The 24,900-nt window shown below is 40.4% G+C and overlaps 1 protein-coding gene across 2 annotated transcripts in view; it reads right to left on the bottom strand.

Annotated features, from left to right (window-relative positions):
* itsn1 (intersectin 1 (SH3 domain protein)) overlaps positions 1–24,900 on the bottom strand; it is a 101,179-nt gene that overhangs the window by 57,192 nt on the left and 19,087 nt on the right. The window contains exons 18-32 of one of the 2 annotated variants that reach the window (XM_084736468.1): positions 23,585–23,668; positions 22,081–22,158; positions 16,920–17,056; positions 16,492–16,769; positions 15,269–15,435; positions 12,806–13,050; positions 12,245–12,419; positions 11,973–12,059; positions 11,716–11,864; positions 10,482–10,561; positions 10,215–10,387; positions 10,058–10,103; positions 9,717–9,838; positions 9,307–9,430; positions 7,543–7,737 (exon numbers count right to left, since the gene is read on the bottom strand). In XM_084736468.1, coding sequence (XP_084592594.1) covers positions 7,543–7,737; positions 9,307–9,430; positions 9,717–9,838; positions 10,058–10,103; positions 10,215–10,387; positions 10,482–10,561; positions 11,716–11,864; positions 11,973–12,059; positions 12,245–12,419; positions 12,806–13,050; positions 15,269–15,435; positions 16,492–16,769; positions 16,920–17,056; positions 22,081–22,158; positions 23,585–23,668 — 2,140 coding nt within the window. The remainder of the gene's footprint in view (positions 1–7,542; positions 7,738–9,306; positions 9,431–9,716; positions 9,839–10,057; positions 10,104–10,214; positions 10,388–10,481; positions 10,562–11,715; positions 11,865–11,972; positions 12,060–12,244; positions 12,420–12,805; positions 13,051–15,268; positions 15,436–16,491; positions 16,770–16,919; positions 17,057–22,080; positions 22,159–23,584; positions 23,669–24,900) is intronic. The other variant, XM_084736467.1, reaches the window with a different exon arrangement.

Consider the following 24,900-nt stretch of genomic DNA (forward strand, 5'->3'; position numbering starts at 1 on the left):
TTTATGAAGAAATGTACCACTTTTAAAAGCTAAACGTCTTTTAAACCAACTGCAAATGACGGAAAAAAGATTTTAAAATTTGCTTTAAACTCTGTGGAAGCCCTGAGAAGTCTCATCTGAATTGTTTTCTCGCCTGTGTTTATGACTTAAGAACATGTGAAAAAAGATTTTGCCAGGAGCATCTTTCTAGATTTGTCATTTATTTTCATCTGTGAAAGAGGTAAAATAAACTGTGTGGGAATGTTTTTTTTTCGTCAGGATCATTTATTGAATTATTTGTTGTTGTAATACTCAATTTCAGCGCACCGCTCTTGAATAAGGTTCTAAATAGGGCTGAAAGTGTTCATGTTTTCTTCCAGGTCACTTTTAATCTCTCCATGCACTACACACACAACGTACATTTATTGTGTTAGCAAGTAATGGGGTAGTGATGTCTAATGTCATAAACACAGGAGAGACCAGAATTACTTTTTCTCGCTTGCCTCTCCAGGCTTCCGTAAAATTCAGAGCTGTTAATGTCTGTCCACCAACATTAAATGAAAACATGATAAGGCTCTGCTGCAGTTGTGTCATCCATAGCTCTCCCTTTAGTTGGCGAGATGTTCTGTCCTTTTGGACAAATGATGCATTCAAGAAAGTATTTGCTTTTGGCCACTCTGGCACAGAAGAATTATGTAACAAACAGACAGACACTGATGTATAACTGTCTTAGCAACAACATCTTTTTTGCTGAAAACAGCTGCAGAGTTGGCGCTAATTTTTCTTGGAGTTCATCTCTTTACTTTGACTGTCAGCTATTAAATGCCAGCTATTTTGATGACTGATTCATTGTTCAAGTCCAAAGTCCAAAAGTTTTTTTAATCCTCAATGACAGTAAATTGAATATCTGAGAAGGTCACCCTGGGCTTTGGGAAACATTTTTCACAACTTTATGACATTTTATGGAATAACTAACTGATTGAGAAAATGGTCATCAGATTAATCGATAATAATGTAGATAGATGTAGTCATTTGTTTCAGTGTTAATGTGATTAATGACTTAATCAGACTTCAGGTACAAACAAGTGAAAATGTACAAATGTTTTTTATGAGATTTACAGTAAAATGTTTGTTTAAAAATTGCTGCAGCAGGCCCTTAAGTGCAAAATTATGTTTTATTGACAACTGCCAGTTTAAGAGTAAGCTTCTTTATGATACTTCACAAGCCTTTACACGTCTGAGTGACAGTGTGTGTGTGTGTGTGTGTATGAGAGAGAGTAAAGAGGCCAGTCGGCTGCAGTCTGTCTCAGAGCGTTTAATCATCAGGACCAGTCAGATTCACCGCTTCATCAAAATCTCCACCAATAAAACCTCAGGACATCTGTAATATCCACGCTACGCTAACATTCTGTACAGTTCATTCATTCATTCAAGTATCCTTTTCATTCCTTTGTGTATCCGTCTGTCCATTCATGTCCGCAAAATTGCTCATTCATGCTTTATTTTTACTCTCACACTCGCTCACTCACTCACTCATTCATTCATGCACGCACCAACACCAAGTGCAGTCTGGTTACATTTGGCCTGGCTGTTAATCCATTCGTCCATTCATCAGAGTTGCTATTTATATCCATAAGAAGCACCAATCATTACCTTTCATTAGATTATGTATAGATCATACAGAGCTTTATTTTTCTTTTAAACAAACCAGGCTAGGCCAGAGTCGCGCTCCAGAGCAGAGGCAAGGAAAGTGTTCTGTTAAAAACGGTAAAAGAGATAAATGTTAAAAGCTTCTAGCTTAAGCTGCACCATAAATATATTCTGTATGTGCTGCTTCCACCTGCAGAGTCCCCAAACAATTTAAACTTAATGCTAACAGGGACAAAACTGGCTGCAGGTGGGAGCCTTAGAAAGTAGTAACAGGCAGAGATGCATTATCAGGAAGTGCAATATCCACCCAGCTGGTGTGGAGCACGACTCTGGTCCAGGTGGATCTTAGTTCTAACCTAAAATACTCAGTCTGACTGTGGGAAGTCTCGACCCTCGGTTCCCAAACTGACCTTAAAAATCAGGATCTGTTAAAAACCTGCTCATATTTCTGCCCAACAAACCGTCCAGAGACCCCAGATTTGGGCCTCCAGCCTTGACTTGTTCAAGAACCGATGGTCTTTGACTCATCACCCAATCAGAGACCTTCACCTCCAATACTGATACACTGAGGAGCCAATGGGATCCAAGCAGGTTAATAATAATAATAATTATTATTATAATAACAACTCTATTGCTTGTTGTATAAAAAGTTGCGTAGTTCAATAATCATTTCATTCATTGTTTGTGTTTCTGAGGGTAAACATTAAAATCACAATACTGTCATCTGGATAAACAAAAACAAACAAACAAAAAAAAAAAACAATACAAATCTGATATGGCAACCACTATAATACCAGTCTGTTGCTATGGGAACAAATAGGAGGGCGTTTCTGTTGCTGTGGTAAATGGAAACCATTGTAACGGGTTATGTACAATATATTTATATATTATTTGAAAGTGAGGTTATGCTGTTTTTCTACTAGTCAGTTTGTGTGTCTCTCTAACTCCACACAGATCTGCTAAGTCAGTAATATGATATGATAAAATACAATATATAAGGTTTTAAGGACTCAGAACAGCGCTGTAGCTAAAGCTAAGGATATTCAGTGAGGGAATAAACTGCTAAATGTTTGACTGGAGGCACTGGAGACCTGAAAGTATCGGAGCTGGTTGTGGAAAAGAGCTGCAAAGTTGGCTCCAGGAAATCTAAAATTTCACAGGTCGGTGTCATTTCCTTTATATGTTGTAGGGGTGAAATGATCGCGCATAGTTTGATACAGTAGGTTTGCAGTGCAGGGGGAAGCAAAAAGCCAACTTAAAAATCAGCCTTTCTGTGCATGAAGTTTGGTGGCAATGAGCTAAAACTTCTACTTTCACGAAGGTGCATCACAGTATAGAAAAAATTCAAGGAGGTAAAACTCAAATTCCTTAAAAATATCACTAGCTTGCGAAATTGTGCCACAACCAAAAACAGCTGAGCTTTTTAAAGGAACAGTTTGTCATTTTTTGGGGGGGACATACGCTGCTTATCCACTTTCTTACTGAGTGTGAGATGAAAAGATGAATGCCTTTCTCACGTCTGTCTGTTAAATATGCAGCTAACAAGCTAATAGCAACCAGTTGTATTTTTACTATACTGACTCTTTGAACAACGATACAATATTTGCCGATATCACAACATTTGCCACAATTTTGATTTGATTAAATTCAGGGGCCTGCAATTGATAAAACCATATCATATGTCCATTTAAGACACTCAATTAAATTTATGTCAACTCACAAAAACTAAATGGTGATTTGACAATATATCTGACCGAACGCCAGACCTTTATGACAAAGACCATGCCATGTGATTTTCAAAATAAAACTGCATCTTCAAGATGACAATATAGATATATTCACTTTGAACTGTTACACCCTAAAGCGAGTTATATACTGACTTTAGAGGTGTTTTTAGGTGTAATTTGAGCACTACACAGAACCAGAGCTAGCTCCTGCCAAGAAGTTAAAAAAATCTAATCTCCTGCTGGCTCTTGCTTCACACATACAGTGATAGTTTGGATAATTTGATGGAGGGCTGTATGCCGTACCAGCTCCCATGTTCTGCAAGGTAAAATGGAAAGAGCAGTATAGAAAGATTTGGCTTCCATACCAGCAGTTTCCCCTCGGAAAAGGCCGTCTGATGGCAAAATAAAGTGATGAAAATATTCTAAATATAGTGTACACTGAAACTAATTTTTTGAGGTGTGCTGGTGCCTCCTCTCCGCCCCTTCAAACTGGAGGCGTGCTGGCCACCATCTACAGTAGCTACAGCACTGACTATCAATAAGTACCTAATACAACCCCTCTAATAACCTAACCTAACTATCTCTTTAACTAGCAGACATGAGACTGGTATTACTTTTATATTAATTCTCAGCAACAAAGCAAATAATTGCATTTCCCCAAAATGTTCAAACATTCCTTTAACTGGAATGATTCAAAGATCATGAGCAAATTGGTTTCTTTATGACAAATCGTTCCACCCCTACACATGTTTAGTACCAAATCTGACTGTGTGTCATGTCAGTGTCCATCATCCTGGTCTGGCCCTCAACAGTGTGACAAGCATCATTATCATAGCAACAGACAAAACAATAACCATGTAAACAAAAATAACAACAACAGAACATAAAACGGTTCATTTAAAGTTAATACATATTCAGAATGTTAAACTACTACGATAAAAACATCATCACTGTGGCTGAGTGTGTGTGCATGTGTTTGTGTGTGTGTATGTGTGTGTGTGCAAATCATTTCACACTGTTTTAAGCTCATGTGCACACTCCAAACTCTCTGTACCATGTTGTGTGTGCGAGTAATTTGGTTAGCTAGGATGCTAAGCAGTTACAGCATGGCTTTCCATTTTAGCCCTGAGCTACGGGAGGGCTGAGTCCCATTCCAGCTGCTCACTCCCTTCTATGTCTCCTTGCCTCCTTCACTAGCACAGAAAGAGAGGAGGAGAAACTAACTGGAAAGTCACAGAGGGGAGTGGCATCCTGGGTTGAAACTTAGCTCTGAACTGCTGCGGGACGCGTCTCAATACTGCCTCATTTCCTCTCCTCTCCATTACTTCATCTCCTTTTGAAGTGGGAGGGGGATAAAAGAAGAGGGGGAGAGGAGGAAGAGGAGTCTTTGGCATTGAGGAGAGGAGAGGCGAAGAGAAGCGAAGAGAGGAGAGAAGATATTGAGACTTGTCCTCCTGCAGATAGTGGGTCTTTCTGTGAAGCTGTGGGAGGGGAGGGGTTAGTGAAGGGATGGGGGGGTGGAGCCAGCGCTTTTGACTGACAGGTGAATGAAGCTGCTGAACCAATGGGAGCCCAGTTAAAAAGTAAGAAAAAAAACAGGAGGGAGGGAAAAGGGGAAGGGGATAAGCTGAGCTACTGATTCTAATGACAGAATCTCCCATAAAGCCACAAAATGACCCACTATCCACTTCACCACGCTAGGATAGGGCTGTGTGTGTGGATGCGTTGTTAATGTGTGTGTGTGGATGTGTGTGTGAGTGTGTGTACAGTCACTGTGATCCAGTCAAAACATGTTCAAAAGTCCAATCTGGGAGAAAGGAGCTCAATAGTCTCTCTTTCAATCTCCTCCTCTCTTCTTCCTTCCCTGCTTATCTAAACACCTTCCTACTGATAAAACAGAAAGAGAAGAAGAAGAAGAAGAAGAAAAAGACAGATGAGGAGAGGAGAAGAAGAAAGGAGAGGAGAGGAGGCCTGACTATTGATCTCCCTCCTGTTGAACAGTGCTGTTTGGAGCCAGAGCCTTAGATAAACAGAGTTTGGCCAAGTCCAGTCAGAGCCATGCATAGACAGAGTTCATCGCCACCACAGGGCGTTTAAAAACGTTACAGTCTGTCTGTCTGTCTGTCTGGCTTCTATTGGTGGAGAGTCGCCATATCCGGGTCATGTGACCTCTTGCTGCTGTCCCATTGGTTGAGTGGCCTAGTGGGTCTCTTTGAGGGCTTTGAGGAAGAGGGGGGTTCTGGGTAATGATATGATCCTAGAGAGAGGACGACAACAACAACATCAACAAAAACAACTAAACAAAACAACAACAACAACAACAACAACCAATCGGGTGCTAGGTGGGTGGAGCGTGCAGCAAGACAGAGAAAGAGTGTGGAGGTGTGGTCTAACCCTAGCATAGAAATAGAGGGTCTAGAGCGAGCAACACAACAGCAGGCGGAGAGCTTCTAGCTGCAGACAGTTATTCTGCTTACTAGCTAAAAAATTTTAAAGAATAGTAAGTATAGCAATCATTTAGGCTTGGGATGCCCACAGCTGGGTGTGGGGGACAAAGGTGCATATCATAAGGTTTCCTCCAGATGTTTCTGGTGAAAATAAAAAAAAAAATACATAAAATGCATTGCCATTTATGATGTTTTTCCTAAGGATAAATTCTCTTTAAATATGAAGGATCCCTAATTAGTTTTCATAATCTGAGCACAGCGGGCAGAGTGACACTTTGCACAGAAAGTCAGTCAATTAAGGGAACTTGGATCCTGGTGCCATTTTGCATCTGCATCTGCATCTGCATCTGCATCTGCATGTCAGGCTACTAAATCAGGCAACTCACTTGTCCAACTGGGCAAGTGGTAAAAAAAAGTTTTCTTTGTTTATTATCATATTAAACTAAATATCTTTGGGTTTTAGACTGACAAAACACTTAAAAAGACAATTAAAGACATCACCCTGCACAAAACTGGGATGGACATTTTTTTTTGCCATTTTCTGACATTTTAGAGATGCTGCAGCTGTATATTAAAAATGTCAACTAACTTTAGTTGTTGCTGTTATTTAAGAAGTGATAATGAAACAATTTGTACAGGGGCAAGTAAAAACTGACTTTGGGCCGGTAGATTTCTGACCCAAGAATTGTGACAGAGATACGCACGTAACACCTGTGTTTACTCTAATATTTCATGTCGAAGTGGCTGCTGTGATAAAGGTTTATTTCTATCTAATCCAATATGAAGAGCAGAAAATAAGCTCTATGATAAAAGTAATCTAACAAAAACAAACAAAAACATTAAAAAAGCCCACTGACTTTGAGGCATGGCTAATATGCTAACTCATTTCAAGGTTTTAGGATTCAGTCCTGCAGCATTCTATGTTCTGCATCTAGGGCAGGGTGATAGTCACATCAATCTCTAATGCTCTTAGTTTTTTATCATAATAAACTGTAAACAATATTATCATATTGATATTGATATATCATTATGACATGACTCCACTGAAAGTAAATAAAGGATGAATTGATTTATAAGCCCTCCCTTGTCACACCTCTAGTTCATCAGGTGCTCATAAAACCAATTTTAACTGCAGTAGAATCTTATAATTGGTGTGTTTTTGTCAATTTTATATATTGTCCGAATATTTTGGCTCAATACTGATGAAAATACCCATAAGTCTGCTGTTCATCTTCAGCTATTTAAAGCAGTTCAGTCCAGGTTTAATGTCTCTTTGCTCAGCTCTAGAAACTCCAAGTCTATGGTGGATCATGCTGAAGGGACACATGCAGGAAGGAAGGAAACACTTTTACACTAATGCGCGCAAATATACACACACAAGCATGCACATACACACCATACAAACACACACAAACACCACCCAGAGGTGTTGCATGACTGGGGGGTTATCAAAGAGGCCCAAAGGAGTGTCAAGGTGAAAGGTCAAAGGTCAAACCAATCCGGGGTCAAACACTGAGAGAGGGACAGCATCTCCACACCTGGCTCTGGGGTGTGTGTGTGTGTGTGTGTGTGTGTGTGTGTGTGAGTGTGTGTGAGGGAGAGAGCGCTTCCCTGTGTATATGTGACTGTGTGAGTGTTAGATTACTTTGTATTCACATTGAGAGGATGTTAATGTGTTAATTTCAGTATACTGCGTGTGTTCTGTGAGTCACGTGTTGTGTGTGTTTGCGGGTACTCACACTGCGTGCTCGGGTCCGTATCCGTGGTGAGTTTGACGTAGTTGCTGGGAAACAGACCCTCTCTCCCATTGAGCTCTCCTTTCCACCAATCACAGTCGTCCTTGTTGAGCACTGTGATCACCTGACCCTTCTGGAAGGCCAGCTCATCGTCGTTCTGGGCCACATAGTCGTACATGCCGATCACCTGACACACAGCTTCAGGACCAGGGACACACATGATGGACAGGATGTCAACATCTTCAGCTTCAAGGTTAGAACAAACATTTTTAATAACTTTTAAAAGTTATGTCTTTTCTGGTGTCTAGATATATTTTAAGTGACATACATGAAATTCACATTTCACAGCAGCAGTACAAGCAATGAACTGGACAGTATAAAGAATGGGCCTACTGCAAAAACAGATGTCAAACAAGTACTAACATGAAGTAAAAAAGTAGCCTTTTTAAGCACATGCATACATGAAAGTGTGCAAATTGCAGTAAAGTATGTAAAATGAATGTAATTCTGAGCTAAGTTCCGAGTGGTTGGTAAATTGGTTGGCCGACATGCTATTGTCAGACCTAACTGTCATTGGTTTGGACGAGAGCTGGTGTTACTTTCCTAAGGAGAGAAGCACTTCTTGTTCATTGTCGGGGGGAGGAGGGACATTTGCAGTCCTGAACATTTACTCTGCTCTAAACTAACTGACACCATGATCAAGAACCAGCACAAATCAATACAACTGCCCACAGCCTCAGAGGACAGAGGAGCTGAGTGGATAAAAAGTTTATTTTTGATGACAGCCGTGGGACTGTTTTCTCAACAAGGGTCCTTAATAGATAAATTTCAATGATGGCTCGATACCGTCAGTCTGTGACTCGACTTTAAACTCAAAAGCTGCAAGTTTTACCACATTTGGTGTTGTTTAAGTGCTTATTTTGTGAGTTAGCCTGTTGAATCTGGTGTTAACATGCTGCACTGTAAATACAGCAAATCTCATTTCAAGCTAGATAAATATTAAGAATGGTAGGTTTGAGCTGATTTTTTTCTCATTTTGGGGAAGTGTACACTATAGTGCTTTTAGCTCAGCTAGTGTTAGCTTTTTTTGTAATATGGAAGCCACTACTGCGCTCTGACACACGCTGCCCGTGTGCATGTTTGTGTTGCTGTTGTACGTAAAATTTGCTTGATAGACATGCCCTGAGGTTAGCGATGTAACCACACTGAAAAAGAAATGGTCAACCTGCAGAAATTCATGTGCTTGGCAACACTGTAACTTTGATTAGCTCCCATTCAGGCTACCAGGTAGGGTGCGCTTATATAGAATATAGAATAAGTTCTTCTCCCCATCGATCAACTGATTTGTTGAATAGGTCACATTCTGTTTTTCTTGGGTTGACAACAAGCTTAGTTGAAAGTAACAAAGATGTATTTCACTTTTCCAGAAGTTATAGAAAATATAACTTTAAAGTCCAATTTGTGACTATGTATGTAGGACTATGTACAGGGAGTCCAGCCTATAATATATGCCAAACTTTCATATAAGTTGCATCAAATGACTGTGATGTTTAACTCAAACTCCCTAAAAGAAAACACTTTTAAGATCTTTTCATACATTATTAACAGACTTTCAACAAGACCACAACTTTCTCAAAAAAGGAAAAACTGCTTTCCCACAAAGAATGGTATACAATTTACATATATGTTTCTGGTTTGATCTTTTAATATCTAATTCATATTGTGAAAGAAGCCATAGGGTTGTAAAAGATTTATTTGTGAGTGTACCTGTGCTGGCAGGAGCCAGTTTAGGAGGGGTAGGCTCTGTAGGCGTTGTCTTGCTGGTGCTGGGACTGAGTAGCTTCACATAGTTGGCCGGAAACCAACCTATCTGGCGCTTTTTCCCCCGGGCCTGAGCAAATCAGAACATAGCATGTTATTAGGCATAGCTCACAACAAGAGTCTGCATGCCCTGATGTTATGCAAACAACCTCATAAGTCACAGATTGCATATTACAATTTATTCTTAGAAGTAACAATGACGTACAATTCAGAGGTAATCATATGCTTGTATTACATATAATTCAAATCAAACTACAGCTTGATTATTACACATGAACAAAATCTTTCTTTCTTTTTATGCAAGGTCAACATGATGAGCATTTCTTTGTGTGTGTTAGAGTTTGTGCTGGATGTACCTGGAGCTCTCCCTCCCACCAGCCCCCTGGGTTCTTTTTTCTGATGAGGATGAGCTGTCCTGGAGCTAACGTCAGCTGCTCTGCTCCTGTAGCACTGTAGGGGGCGATCACCTGGGCGATCTCTGATGGAGAGACACACAGGAAGTAGAAGGTGTGGTTATTAAGCAGTTCAGCTCCTGAAATCTGTAGCGTGTAGGTGTTTGATATTTTAGTAAGTCAGCCAGGTTCAGTTTCTGATCACTTTGAAGTGCTGATATAAAATTTGATGAACTGAAACAACTATTGATTTTAGCTAGAACTGTAATGGAGCAATATTATTATATTAAAAACTGAAAAATCACCTGGTTTCTTTCCCAGGCTGCCCGTCTTCCCTGCTGATCCCAAAGACTAGATAAAGAGACAAAGTTCAATCATTACAGTTATTTTCATTGTGGTGTAAAAACTTCAAAGACACCACTAGTTCTGATCCATCCTCATTGGTCCTGAGTGAAATCTCACCTCTGTGGAAGAGTCTCGTGGTTTGACATAATTGGAAGGGAAGACTCCTGTCTTTCCCCCAACCATTCCCGTCCACCAGTCCCCTTCTTTCCTGGTCACCATGACGATATCTCCTTGCTGGAAACTCAGGTCACCCTGTTCACTGCTCTCGTAGGTGTACATGGCCACGTACTCTGTGCAGACGCATGTGGATACGTGGACAGAGTCAGTGATAATTACCCATCTGACTTTTCAATAAAATGTACATATACATGTTACGTGTGTTACCTTCTCCAGACTCAGAGGGTTTCGTTGGTGAGGGGGAAGGGCGTTTTCCATTTGGTGGGCTTTCTGATACCCCAGACTCACTACAAGAGACACAGAAAAAATATTTACTGAGTTTTTCTTGTACAATTTTCTTATACAGAAAGCCCATGTTTCGATAACGAATGTAACCAGCTACTGTTCTATTACTGCAAGATTCATCTTTGGTATGATGAGTCTCTGTAAGTAACTTTTGAAAAAGGCAGATATTTTTTATGTCATGATCGACAGAGCCATTTTCAATCATTTGATTTTTGCAAGCTGAAGCCCCAGATAAGCTGATCCAGAGCCAGATAACCAAAATGCAATCGGTCCGATCACCTCTGGTGTTGGTCTAGAGGGTCCTGTCTGCAGCTGCATTCTCACTAATAAGATTAAATGATACGAGATGTGGGATGAAATGAGACTTGGCAAGTGGAGAGAACAGACAGTAAAATCTTTTAAGTTCAAAGTGAAAAAGCCAACCAGTGTGGAAAACCTTGAGTAAAAGTAATAAGATTTTTGTTGTGTCTTGTGAATAATCTGTGTCTGTCTTTCTGATTGGATTGTAACTTAAAGATAGTTATACCATATTTTTTTCTCTTACCTGTAGAGCTATTTATCCATCCAGACGTCTGCTTTCTCTCCAGTATAATGAAACTAGATAGCACTGAGTTTGTGGTGAAAAAAACATTTGAACAACTCAACAGCGACGTCTCTCAGAAACCATGACTCAGTTACTCAAGATAACCCACAGATCTTGTTGCGAACAGTTAACATGTAGGGACAATTTTGTTTCTACTGAACTTACCCACCAACCGTATCACAGTGCAGAAGGAAGCACACATCAACTCACAGGTGAGGGGTCATGTCGCAGTGCTGTTGTGAGCACAAGCTTTTTGCCCATAAGTAGAGTGACACGGTTGGTGGGTGTTTTTCAAATGACGTTTTTGTCACTTTAAGCACCACAAATGTCATCTAGTTCCATCATATTGGAGAGAAAGCAGACATCTCTTCTGCCGATATCTCCAAAACTACAGCTCACGCCAAAACAGTCTAGATGGATAAACAGCACTACAGGAAAGTGGAAAATGCAGATTTTTTTTATTTTTTTAGTTCAAAAAGAATGCAGCAACAGTATGTTCCCAATACTCCTTCAACACTGAGGAAACTTAAGATTTATACACCCGATTTCATTTGATGTACCATTTTCACCTACCTGGTGTTTTTGCTGCGTGCTGCTGCACCAGCGGGAGCCGGCATGGTGGCGGAGATGAGCTTAACGTAACTTTTGGGGAACCAGCCTCTCTGTCCGGTCTGCAGTTCACCTAACCACCACATGTCCTGCTGCTCCAACACTGTTATGATCTGCATTAACAATAACAGTGATGATATTAGTTCTAATTATTTGAAACAAACTATCCAACTCAGAAAAGTTTGGCTAACAGGAAAAGATTACAACACAAAAAAATCTACCTCATTTTTGTTGAAATTGAGGTGGTTATCCTTCTTCGCTCTCCAGGGATACAAAGCCTGAGCCTGAAGACCCTCGACCTTCTCGCCCTGTGAAACAGAGAATAACGGCATTAGTACCATTTAGATCAGATGTTCATGTACAATCAGAGCAGCAACTGATTTATCTTACAAAGAACAAGATTTACAAGTAGGAAGAGGACTTGATTTTCTATCTGAACCCAATCTGGGGTCTTAGACTAAAGACTGTGCACAGTTTTATTTTGTATTCCTACCTGTCCCAGCACAGGAGAAGGAGAGGAGCCCGTCGTCATGGTAGCAGGTGTGAAGGCTGAGCGCTGTCGTAGTTGCGCTGAAGGAACGCTGAGCGAAGGATTCTGACCGGTTGATGAGGTTGGCCATGCGTCCCATCCCTCACTGTCTGATTGACTAGCTGTGTTTGAGGGCCAACTGGAAATATACGCACACAGACGTCATATATTTAAAGTACTATAGGTATGAAAATGTATCAAAATGCAAATTATACAACTCAAAATGGTGACATTTGAACAGAGCTGCAAATAAATCAATCAACACAACAACAGGAATGAATTTTGTTACTTTAATTTTCACAAATCTTTACCCAGTGAAGATATGGTAAATGGACAAAAAAAGGAAAATGACGTGTGTAATGTGTGCCAAACATTAGTTCTAATTAATCAAAATGCCAACTGCCAACTGATTAAAAAATTAAGTAGCACCAGTTCCTAATATTCTGTCTTTTATTCAGTCCTTAAAAGCACCAGTGAAGCCAAATAGAGCCTGTTTGTGATAATGTTAAAAGAAGCTGGACTTACGTGGTGCTAAAGTCGGCCCAGTTACTGTTGGCGGAGGATGTGGAGGAGGACGTGTGCCCAGGTGCTGGGGGAGGCGTGGTTATTGGTTGCTGTGCTGAGGTGGGTGTGGCTGAGGCTGCTGCACGCAGGCTGATTGGCGCTTCACTGTCAGGTATCCGCTCAGCATAATTTGCTGGAAACCAACCAGTTCGCCCCCTGAGCTCTCCTCCCAGCCAGCCGGGTTCACCTGTTTGGGATTCATCCACCTACGAGAGCAGAGGGGCGGGATTAAGATAAAGATGAAGCATACAAGGAGACACACACAGGCAACACTGAATTCATAGAGATGTGTGTGTGTTGAGACTCATGGTGGAACAGAGCAGCGGTGTAAAAAACAATGACCACAGCAGCAGCTGTTCAGAGTTGAATTCCCTGAAGTAGAATTATTAAATTAGTGGATAAGTGAGTGAGACAAATAGTGTATAAACATGATAACTTGACATTTGAAACTGTTAATGTTGTGTTCTGGCTCCAGTGAAAGTCTTGTTTCTATCATGTCACTTTATAATGAACAAGGCCGTTTTCAATTATCAGTCTAACTCAATAATTCTACTTCTAAAAATAACCTCACAAGAGAACCTGTGGCTGGCCCCTTCGCTATAAAATAAAATACACTACTGCTCTATTTTTTCTTTTAGTCCACCATGTTGGTGTGCAGTAAATCAGAGTCCTGCATGGGTCCAGTTCTGCAAACCTGCACTTGTAAAGCTCAGCACCGGAAGTGATCCGTTACCTGCAATTACCTCCAAGTCAAATTTGGACCCGCTCAAACACATTAACATCCGTCCTGTGACCTGACCTGTGATTTAACACACATACACAGTCACTCACTTCTGTTCTTGGAAAACTATCTGTCAATTGGTGCAGCGTCTGTGCTCCTGCAGCTGATGATGTGCCTAGCTTGTGGCAATCAAAAACTAATAGCTTTCTGGCACTTTTTACAAGCAGCAAACCCGCTGACAGTGTTATTCTCACAGCCTCTGATCACTCCAAATTTCTCCCAAACATCTAACCTGTTTTCAGTGATAATACTGTCCACTGGCTATGTTTGCCTTTATGTCATCCATTCTGAAGTAAGAGCTAACAGCTAGTCTACATCACTGTTGTATCAGTGACATCCCATTATTTGTCTGGATCTAGTTTATTTTGTGCCTGTACAATTATAATTTCAAAATTATTATTAGTAGTACAATTAGTACAATTATTATCAATTATTATTAATGAATCAGGGCTGAAAACCAATTAGGATTTGCAATATTACATGGAATGGTAATTTTTCATTGTTATTCTCATTTTCACTGAAAAACAGTCTGTAAAATATGATGTGTAGACCAGTGCATCTCTGCAGCACAACAATATTTAATTTAAAATGGTTCTTTGACACACATTTTGCCTTTACCTAATATTGCTCCTCCTGCGTTTTGTAGGCTATATTGCATTGCGATAAAATTTTGATAACTTCTTCAGATCTACCCCGAATTAAGATTCCAGTTTCACAACTTTTTGGAAGGTTATCTGGTGGACACCCACTGATACTCAACCCGATGCAGGACCCTGCATTAAATCTTTTGTTGTAAAACTGGGAGAGTGACTGGGTTGTGAGATGTAATGTGTTTAAATGGAAAAACTACCAGCTGTTTATTTATGGAGATGTTGATGATAATAAAAAAACAGATTTTAGGCCTTTTTTTCCCCAAAGTAGCCTTAAGTGAAGTGGCCTTTATTTACTCATTGAGGTCCCACTTTAAAGTGCAACACTGCATGACTTTACGCTCACAGTTTTAAGCACATTCACAACTTTTCACATTAACTGTGAAAACAAAACAAGCAGAACAACATTTACAGATTAAAATGACGGAGCCAAAGACATTCATCCACTGACAAATGAATGAACGTGAAGATGGACGTGAGATGAACCAATGACAGCAAGGGTTCAAATGAGTGCTGGCTTGTGATTGGTGGAGGCACAACACTGGGCGGGGGCAAGAACTTACCCATTCCCCCTTCACCTTCAGTTTGCACAGCAGAGGAGAGAGGAAACAGTTAATACAGACACACACAGACTACAGACACACTTAAGAGAAGGTAGAGTTGAAGGGAAAGAGGCACACATATGTATACATACACACACAGGAGGCTTTTATACAAACACACACACAGTACGGAAGAGGCAATAAATATCTGTATACACTAGATGTACACATGTCACTGTATGTATGGATGTCTTTGTGTTTATGTTTTGTGTCCTAGTGGCGTTCAGTGGCTGTAGGTTAACTTATTTTAGATAAGCTTATTGTACACAAATGTCCTTTAGTTAAATGATCATGATGGCAACTGCAGACTCAGATGACAAGTCTGCACCATCATCATCCTGTGTTTTTGTAGCAAGTGTATGGATACTAAGTTTGTGTGCATACTACATACCATGATTACATCTCCGGGAGTGATACTGATTTCATCATGGCTGCGAGCATCAAATGGATACACAGCCCTGTAATAGACCACCTTCACTGGCTGCTGCTGCGGCTGCTGGTCGAAGCCACTGACTGAGGCCTTCTGGTCAAACAGACTGGGTCCTGGAGCCTTCTCCACTGTAGATAACGGAAAAAATGGAAATATTATAAACACAAACTAGAATCCACCATCACTTCCAAGACAACATGTGTTGTTGGTGAAGCCAACTGTAGATTTGTTTCCAAGGCCTCACAGTTCCTTGCTCTTGAGAGGTTACCATGTTTTCTGCAACTATTTAGAAGTTATCAGAATTGAATTCGGTAAGTTTAGAGGGAAGTGTGCTGGAGTTTGTTTCTTCACTTATGGATTACAGACACCCCTCTAAATGTGTGTATTCTCTAAAGCCAAGTTTAAACCAAAGACTCACAAAGAGACAACAGATTTAGAACATTGTGGGGTGAAGCTGCAGCAGTGTGAACTGGCCTGTCTCAGGTCAAATCAAGCCACCTGCATCTCAGCTTGTCAAGTCACCAGTGGCTGGGTGCCAGAATATAAAGCATGTCATCTGGAGCCCGTTCAATCTGAAAACAGTGCGCACCGTTTTGCTATGGTTTCTGGATATAGTGACATGTTTCCTCAAAATGATGTGCAACGGTATGCAGCAGACTTTGAGACACATCTTCTTCCGTCTGGTGGGTGTGTTGGTATTACCCAATCAGCAGTGAAGTGTACATGAACACTGAACTTGGCCCAGTTTCAACAGCCAATCAGTTGATAGTGAAGTCAGCCAGTCAATTCAGTTACAAACTGTTAGTAATAGCTGAGTTTTGGATGAAGCCGTGCCTGTATGACACAAGCCTTAAAATTTACTGCTTAACTGAAAACCTTACTGTGAGCTGCAGTGGTAAGTTGCTTGAAAGACAATTAATTGCCAACTATTGTTGCATACTGTTGCAAATCTGAGCAGAGCTTGAGGATCCTCAATTCCTGCTTAAACTCTGTTCTAAATTCTAGAATTAAGTAAATATGCTATATTAGGTTAATGTATTTGCTTTATGCGACATTAGGTTAATTTATTTGCTTGTCAAACTGGCTGCTGGCAGCATCAAACAGGTCACCACCACACACATATCTTTGCTTATGGACTTGTGCTCTCTTTCACGCATGTGTACACTTTAACAGCCATAACACACCTGCTGAAGCCCAGGGGTCGGCTGGCTGGCTGAACAGCTTGTTCAGTTTGTCCTGCATGTCCTTCTTGCCTCGCGAGTCATCCTCCTTCTCTTCTACCGATGCCGCTCCCTTCGGGCCCTCTTCCTCCTCCTCCATCCCTCTCCTCTTCCTCTCCTCCTCTTCCTGAGTCACTCTGTTTAGCCAGGCATGGGGTGCAGAGACGGAGGCGGGGCTAGCAGGTCTGGGAGCAGAGCTTCCTGCTTCATCCCTCCAGGCCACGCCCTCCTCTGATGACAACCTGCAGGATGAAAGGAAGAAAAAAGATTATTTTGCGTATTATACTAAACTTTTCAGGTTATAATATACAATATATATATTTTCCATTTTATTGTAATAACTTGGACATAACTGAAGCCCTCTGCAGATCTCAGGTAAATCTCATTCTCACCTGCTCTCCTGCAGTTCAGCAGACTTTCTCTCAGTCGGCGTGTGCATGTGAGAGTGTGTGTGTGTCAGTGTGTGTGTGTCTCCCTCCAGCTCCTTCTGTTTCTGCCTCTGCTGCCGGCTGTGGATCTCTCTCAGCTCCTGCAAGGCATCATGGGAAACAGGCAGGAACAGCGGTGAGGAGGAAGTGGGATCAGAGGGCTGGTTGCTACGGGTTACCATCGACAACAAACAAGAACAAGAACAGCAGCAGTAGCAGCAGTATGTATTAGTCAGGTGATCAAGGCAAGCTCCGCCCCTTCGACTGTGTCACCAAGATGACGAGATGTCCCGGCTGGTAACCATGGCGATTATTTCATTGCATATTCTTTTTAGGCAAGGCCAACGGGCAGCCAGTTGCTTTTGAAGATAAAAAAGGACTCTCAGCTGAAGCTTTGCCTAAAATCCACCAAATCTGTAATGAATCAGCAGTAGACAGAAAAAGATTATTTCTGTCTACTCTGTACAGACGACATCTTATGTGTGTCTGTACTTGAAGAGGGATTTATTCTCTTGCTATGATTTCTTCCTTCTTTCCTCATTAAAGAGATTTTTTTCTTTATCCAAATCGAGGGTCTGAGGACAGAGGGTGTTGTGTACCGTGCAGATTGAAAAGCTTTTTGAGACAAAATTGTGTTCTGAGATTAAAGACTAGCAAGAAAGTAGCACAACCAGTCGTCTTTGTGTTGAGGAACCAGTTTCACACCTCCTCACTGAATTTGGGTGATTGGCTCTATGGGATGAATGAGTTTAGCCATAAGGAATACAAAATTTAACTGACGATAAATACATATATTTTTTTATTTATAGGCAGGTCTGACACCATAGTGGTTTGACAGCAACTAAAAAACACATCAGGCCATCAGTATATCTTTTCATCATTTAATTTTATTTTCAGAAGCAGGGATTATAAAAAGAGTGATCATTTGTTTTTCATTTTAAAATTCCATGGTCAAAAAGGGGGTGAGCGTATTGCAGTCAAACTGCTAGTGATCGTGCTGCATGGTGAATAGAAAGGGTTTGAATAATAAAGTATCCTTTTATGCTGATGACAAGTTTTTATACCTATCTGACTGTGTAATTAGCTCACCAGAAACATTTAGTCTACTCCAAGACTTCATTAATTTACAAATTACAAATTTAAATATGTAGGAATTAGGATTTCAAAGACATTTTTTTTTTCTTTGAGTCTCACCTACAATTTCTGTCACTTATTTGTATGTAAAAATTTAACTTTATGAAATGAATTCTGATATACTGTCATACTGTTAGAGGGGTGGGGCTCTATTAGGACAGAAACACTTGGGGGTTATATTGTGTCTATCTATCTATATTTGTGTTTTATTGTATTTTGTGTGGCTTGAGATTGAGCAAAAAGAGGGGACGGGTGAAATTTGGAAAATGGTTTGCTTTCAATTTCTATTTTGTAAAACAAAAAATGAAATCACGAGAAAACAGAAATGAATCAAGGCCTGTTTTTTCATATTTTGAGACTGGATTTGGTCATTCACAAGACAAGAGAGCTGATTGTAGGATTGCCAGCATTCCTTTAGCCCATGCTAAAATGTCTTTGGAAGAATACTCCAATATGATTTTAGATATGGCAAAACAAGGCCTGTCATTCGCAGAAATGTTGCTGTGGTCAAGCCAGCTGTCATTTGCTAAAAACACAGTAAGCCAGCTGTCACTTGGATTTTGATGCTTGTATTTATGGACTGGTACCAGTGCTTGAAAACCGAGATTAAAACAATGGGTTATCTTACAATTTACCAAACAAACACTGGCACATGGATATTCACGTTTGGCCAGGAATCAGGTTTCCTGATATTTATATGTAGCTGATTTTGATGCCGGGGACATACACAAAGCGAAGAAGGAACACAAAAGTGGTAACGTCGTAACGATGCTTCATGACAGCATTTGTTGGAGAAATCAAACAATGTGGTGTACAATTGTAGCACAGAATATAAATGAAAGATGCTAAATATTTAAATGATATGTACGATTAGTCATCGGTATCAGTAGCTTCAGGTATGATTTTATCCCAAAATCCTACATTTTTGACAGAAAACTGCAATCGCAAATCCATGTTTCAGTGCCTGGATTCCAACTGCTTCTGTGAACTGCAGTGATCCATTTGCTTTGCTCTTCTTTACCTTTCTTTATTTTTGTACAGCCAATGGGACAACAGTGCTTTCCCATTTTACATGTGTTTATTTGTGTTTTTGTGGTATTCAAGCTGAAAGCTAACGCTGCAATTCAGTCATCTATTTGCCACACAGTGGATATAACCACAGCAACTCGGCCAACTATGACATGCACACGCACTTTATCTCTTCAAATCTGAACTGTCACATATATACTTTTTTTTTTAACAGGGTTGCTTAAATTTTATGGAGTCCTGTTATCAATGACCCTGACTATAATCATGTTTAATTGTGAAATTATAAAGGGTATAATATATCTTGAGCTGACATTCCCTTAATTCAAAATCTGAACAATCAAATAGCTCCAGATATCTCAGAATATGAAAAAACTTTTTTGGTTCTGTTTTCTAGTGGTTTTATTTTATGGTACACAAAATAAACAAATACAGAGCTAACTGTTCTTTTACATTTCGCTCATCCCTTTTTGACCATGACAAAGAAAAACAACTTGTATTACACTTATTTTTGAGATGTCCCTGCTGGTAGCCATGGCGATTATTTCAATGCTATGTTTTTTTAGGCAAGGCTGGCGAGCAGCTGGTTGCTTAAGATGAAATAGGACTCCTAGCTGGTGCTTTGCCTAAAATCCACAAAATCTGTACTGAATCAACAGTAGGAAAAAGGAAAAAGATTATTTCTGTTTACTCTGTACAGATTTAAATACCTGTTTCTGAAAGGAAAATTGAATGACCAACAGATACACTGACCACTTTTATATCACAGTGTATACCACTGCCCACCAGCTGCAGCATGACTGGACTTCTAGTTCAATGAGCAGCTTGTTTTTTTTTTTGTTTATATCTTGTTACAGCTGAGTCACACAGCTCAGGAGGATCATTTTTGGTATCCACATATTTCAATGGATGCAACTCATAGGATTCTGGCTGTGTGGGTGGAGAGATACACTGTTTATCACCTGTCAGACTGCAACAGGGGACCAATGAGTGACAAAGGATCAAGACAACCATCTGCATCCCCATTAACTTTCTCAGCGTGTTAAGTCACGACTCCTCTTCCCTCTGTTTCTCTTGAGTGCTCAGTGTGGCTCATGTTTCTCAGTCGAAACAAGGTTGTGACTGTGGATTTCTGCCAGTGGGACTCTTAAGCTGTTAAAGCTGGTGTTGACACTCGATAAACAGACGCCTGCCCACAGTGAGTGAACTGCTGTTTGCTCATAGCATCATAGTCAACAGCATTTTTAAAATCTGTGAGAGCGCACTGAATTTCATCTTGCCTTTTTGTAGTGTTAGCAAACAAGTGAAAATGTAAATGTGATCTCGACGACCACAGCAATCAATTGGCAAACAAACTGGAAAATGATTGTATGAACGTACCAATCATGTCCGCTTGGTAGCAGAAATAATTGTAAATTCATGCTGATATGTTTAGCGGCCAAAAGCGAACCTAATGTGGTCAAATTTGTGATGGTTGGAAATTAAATCACATGGAAAACTTTTTGAAAGTAGATTTTCATTTATGTCAGGAAAAAAAGAGTGGGAGGGGATGTCACTGGGAGGGATTTGGTCACTACGAGAGGCGCTGACCCAGCCCCAGACACAAGGCTCCGGTCGTGGCGTTGGGGCGGAGCTTGCACAAGGCACAGTATGTTTGTGGGAGGGGTTAGATGTAAACCAAAAAAAAGGGCGGTGGGGAGATGAGGGAGTCAGGGGATGCGGTGGGTGGGAGGAGAGGGGGGCAGTTCTGTGTAGTCATGACAACCAGCTGTGCCATTAGAACACACTCTGTTACTATAACAACAACACAAGGCAGCTGTCGTGTTTCAGCCAAACAACCAATGTGAGGAAACCTTCAGAAACAAGCAAACCAATCAGAGAGAAGACACTGACGGAGGAGTAAAAACTACAACTCTGGAGAGCAAGAGAACCCCAAATCCCCTGAAACAAGAAGTGGAGGACATGAGACAACGCAGCATGCCAAGCATACACTCCTACACGCACAGACTAGAGACACACACACACACACACACATTCACACAAAAAATGTAAAGCTTACCATACTCAGACTCTAGTTCATCAGCATATGAGCCTGATAAATGTCTACTAGCTTCTGCTTGTCTGGCTGAAACATCATCTGGCAGCATAAAGGCAGCAGCATCACAGTACAGAGTAGAAATCTAGTAAAGTAGTCTAGCACAGCAAAAGCATAAAGTCACCAAATCTAGTACACCTGCTAACCCAGCAAGACCGCTAGCTTAGCATGACCACTGTGTACAGCGTTAACTATGGGAGCATAGTTAGCCAGCTGGCTAAGAAGAGAGCTAACACCAGCTTGGCAAAAAATAGATAGGGTGCTAAAGAGGGGGATGATAGAGAACATGGACAAGAGGGGAAGAGAGGGATAAGAAGAAGAGGGTAAAAGAGAGGAAAATAAAAAACAAAGGAACAGAAGATAAAGCAAAGAGAATAATGATATAATAAAACAAAACCTCAAGGTATACCACGATGAAAAGTCCATGATTTCTTGTGATATTAAAAAGCAAACAAAAATGACGGCTTGAAAAAAGGTCTGTAATTAAATAATATATGTATGTGTATAATTCATTTTCCTTTTAAATGAAAGTGCTGATGCTTTCCTTCTTTTATAAAATAAAATAAAAGTAGGCAGCCATGAGGTACGCATATGCAAAGAATTGGCATGAACTGTCTATGACAATGAATGCTTGAATTATGTGTGTAAAATGGCAAAAAAATGCAGTCAGTAGCAGGACTTTTAGAAAAAAGAAAAGAAAAGAAAAGAAAAGAAAAGAAAAGAAAAGAAAAGAAAAGAAAGATGAAGAGTCATTTGGGAGACGAAAAAGAAAAAGAAAGATAGAGGATGAAAAGGGGAGAAAAGAAGGGAGAGAAAGAGAGAAGGGGGCACGGTGGGGAGAGGGAAGGGAGGCTGGATTGTTGTGTGGACCTTTATAACGTAGTCTAGCCGAGCCAGACACACCCTGACGGCTGACACACACTCCTGTAGCTGTCCCTGCTCCTGGCACTGAAACACACATATACATATATACATACACACATAGAGGATCAACCATTCTGTAGACACAGACACACACTCACAGACAGTTAATGTTTCAGTCCAAAAGTGCAGACTTTGTCCAATTAAAAAAATAGCTTATTTATAAGCATTTTTTTCTGTCTGTGGCAAGTCTTTCTGAAAAATCTGAGTTGGCAACACTGGACACTTTAAGCCCTCTTGGTGGCCTTTGTTAATATCATCTCTATACACTGTATATACTGTGTATAAGAACTTCATATATGATTGTTGAAATTATACAATAATAGCAGGCACAACAGCAAGTACTTTATGCTGGGTAAATGTGATACTTGCTTTCAGCAACCCATTTTATTTCAAACTGCCAGAATGGAAAGTGCCAAAATAGAAATTTTAATGCCTGACGCAAGTGTGGCCATTTTCTTTCAGTGGAGATTAAACAAAAAAAAAAGAGAGAACACAATAAGACCTTGACTCATGCAAGGAGAGGCTCCTGTGACTCACTTTGATGAGTAACATACAACTGTAAGTGTAGCTGGTGTTACAAAAAACAGGCTGAAGTTAACAACAGCCCAGCTGTCTGCACATTTAGTGCAAAGTATAATAAGTGTGAACAGATTATTTAACTGACCCATCTGCACTGGAGAGTAGATGACAGTTTGGTTAAGAGAGTTTTTAAGTATTTTGGTTTTAAGGGTTAGTAATGAAGCTCACACAATTTTTTCTACAATTTCTCAGTTTCTGGCTACCAGCTCCAGGTTAATGACCTTTTTCTCCACACAAATTAGTTAAAACTGTAAAAAAGTATCTCAGGAAATACACAACTGTGCATTTTCTCCTTTACCATTTATGTTTCCTTCATTCTTTTCTTCCTGTTTTTAATGAGTCACACAGTTTTGCTAAAGCATTTGTTTGCTCTGGATTAGTGTGTATAGAGTCTTGAGTGCCTCCTTGAAAGAGGTGTTACTGACTCTGACTTGTGAGTTTAGACAAAACAGCACACAGGTATGTGACGGTCAGTGCTTTTCAGTAGTCAAACCACTCGCAGCTTGACAATTACAGTCAAGCTTCAACTGGCTGCAAAACATCTTGCTGCCTGGCGGGGGCATCACAGTGCACTACACATGTTAATCAGGAATGAATGCACAAACCAGGAATTTAAAGTCTGGTTTGAAAGTGTTTAGGGTGGCAAAGCTTTCTAAAGTGACTAAAATAATTACAGCTTGCAAGTTAGTAGTCTGATAAGAGGGTCTACTATGTTTAATTTGTAGTCTTTTCACAAATAGTCAGACAGTGTAGGTCCAGTCCAAATGCAAAAACTGCTCTATGCTGCCCATGTGATTTGATATAATTTGATATTACAGAATATATCCCAGCTGCAGTACCACCCCAGTCCAGCAGTGGCAGTGTGCTCTACCTGTCTCCCTCTCTGTTCGTCCTGAAGCTGGCGTCGCAGGGCTTCTATCCTGGCACAGTGGTTGGCATAGAACTCACACAGAGACTGGCATGGGCAAGGGAGCAAAAGGCCAGTGTAGGAGATAAAATAAAGGAGTAGAAGATATAGAAGGAAGGGTTTATTATGTGGATTAAACAAAGAATATGAAGGCATGAGGTCAAGAAATACAGGGTGAAGAAGCAGGGAGGAAACACAGAGGAGGAGGTGGAGGACAGCGAGTAGAAAAAAGGCAGATGGAGCATTGGAGACGAAGCGTCCCAGGACAGAGGAAGAAGAGCGGCATGATGAGAGAAGATTTTGGGGAGAGGAAGTGGTGTAGAAAGGAAGGCGGACGGCAGTATAGTCAAACATCGTTCATATCTCAGTGGTCTGTGCCTCAGTTGAGCAAAGAATGACACCACTGAGACATGGCTGCATCTTACTGATCTTACACCAACACTGCTGTTTTTTCAAAGGCTTTTGCGCCTTTTTCTCAAATCACTGAATTATGTTGACTATTCTAAAAAGGACCAACTTGATTAGATTAGCCATTAGAAAATCTATTTATTGTGGTCTGTGTTGTCTCTGCTTTCCTCCCACCCCCCTCGTCTTTCTGATTCTCCTCTCCTCCTTGCTGGAACAGACCACAGGACTAATTCTCCTCTGTTTGACCTGACTCAGTGTTCTGGGGAAATGAGGAGAGAATAAGAAACAGGACAAAAGGTGGTCTCTGAAACATAAACAACAGACTGCTGTTCCCAAACCCTTCTGGAATAAAAAACCCCTCCATCTTCCTCTCTACAGGCTACATGAAGCAGCGGTCGGGGAAACCACTCAGTGTTCCTGTGCACAGCTAGATCCCTCCAAAGACAGCAATCGACATTAATACACATAATAAGAAAGCAACATAAATACAAGCACAGATAAAGTGGTAAGATATAAATATGAAAACTTTGAACACATCACTAAACATGAACAGTGTGACTAAATTAGGATGGGATACAGGAGCAGGACAGGACAGGATTAAAAGCTACAGTCACAACAATAGTCCAACATTTTGAACATGGACAATATTTCATTTAGTAAAACAATTACCGGGTTAGCAAGCTACAGCAACATATCAAGCCTAACAGCAAATCTTATGTTGTTTTATGTCATTTTTATGTTGAATAAACATAAAAATTGAGCTAGTGTTGTAGCATGTTGGATGAAGGGTTAAAATGGATTTTATTATTTACTTTTATTATTCAGTGTCCATTTGCAAACATTTTTTAGTCAATAGACTTCAGCAAGAATAA

This window comes from Lutjanus erythropterus, chromosome 14 (assembly GCF_056507025.1).
Source record: "Lutjanus erythropterus isolate fLutEry1 chromosome 14, fLutEry1.hap2, whole genome shotgun sequence".
Taxonomy (NCBI): domain Eukaryota; kingdom Metazoa; phylum Chordata; class Actinopteri; order Lutjaniformes; family Lutjanidae; genus Lutjanus; species Lutjanus erythropterus.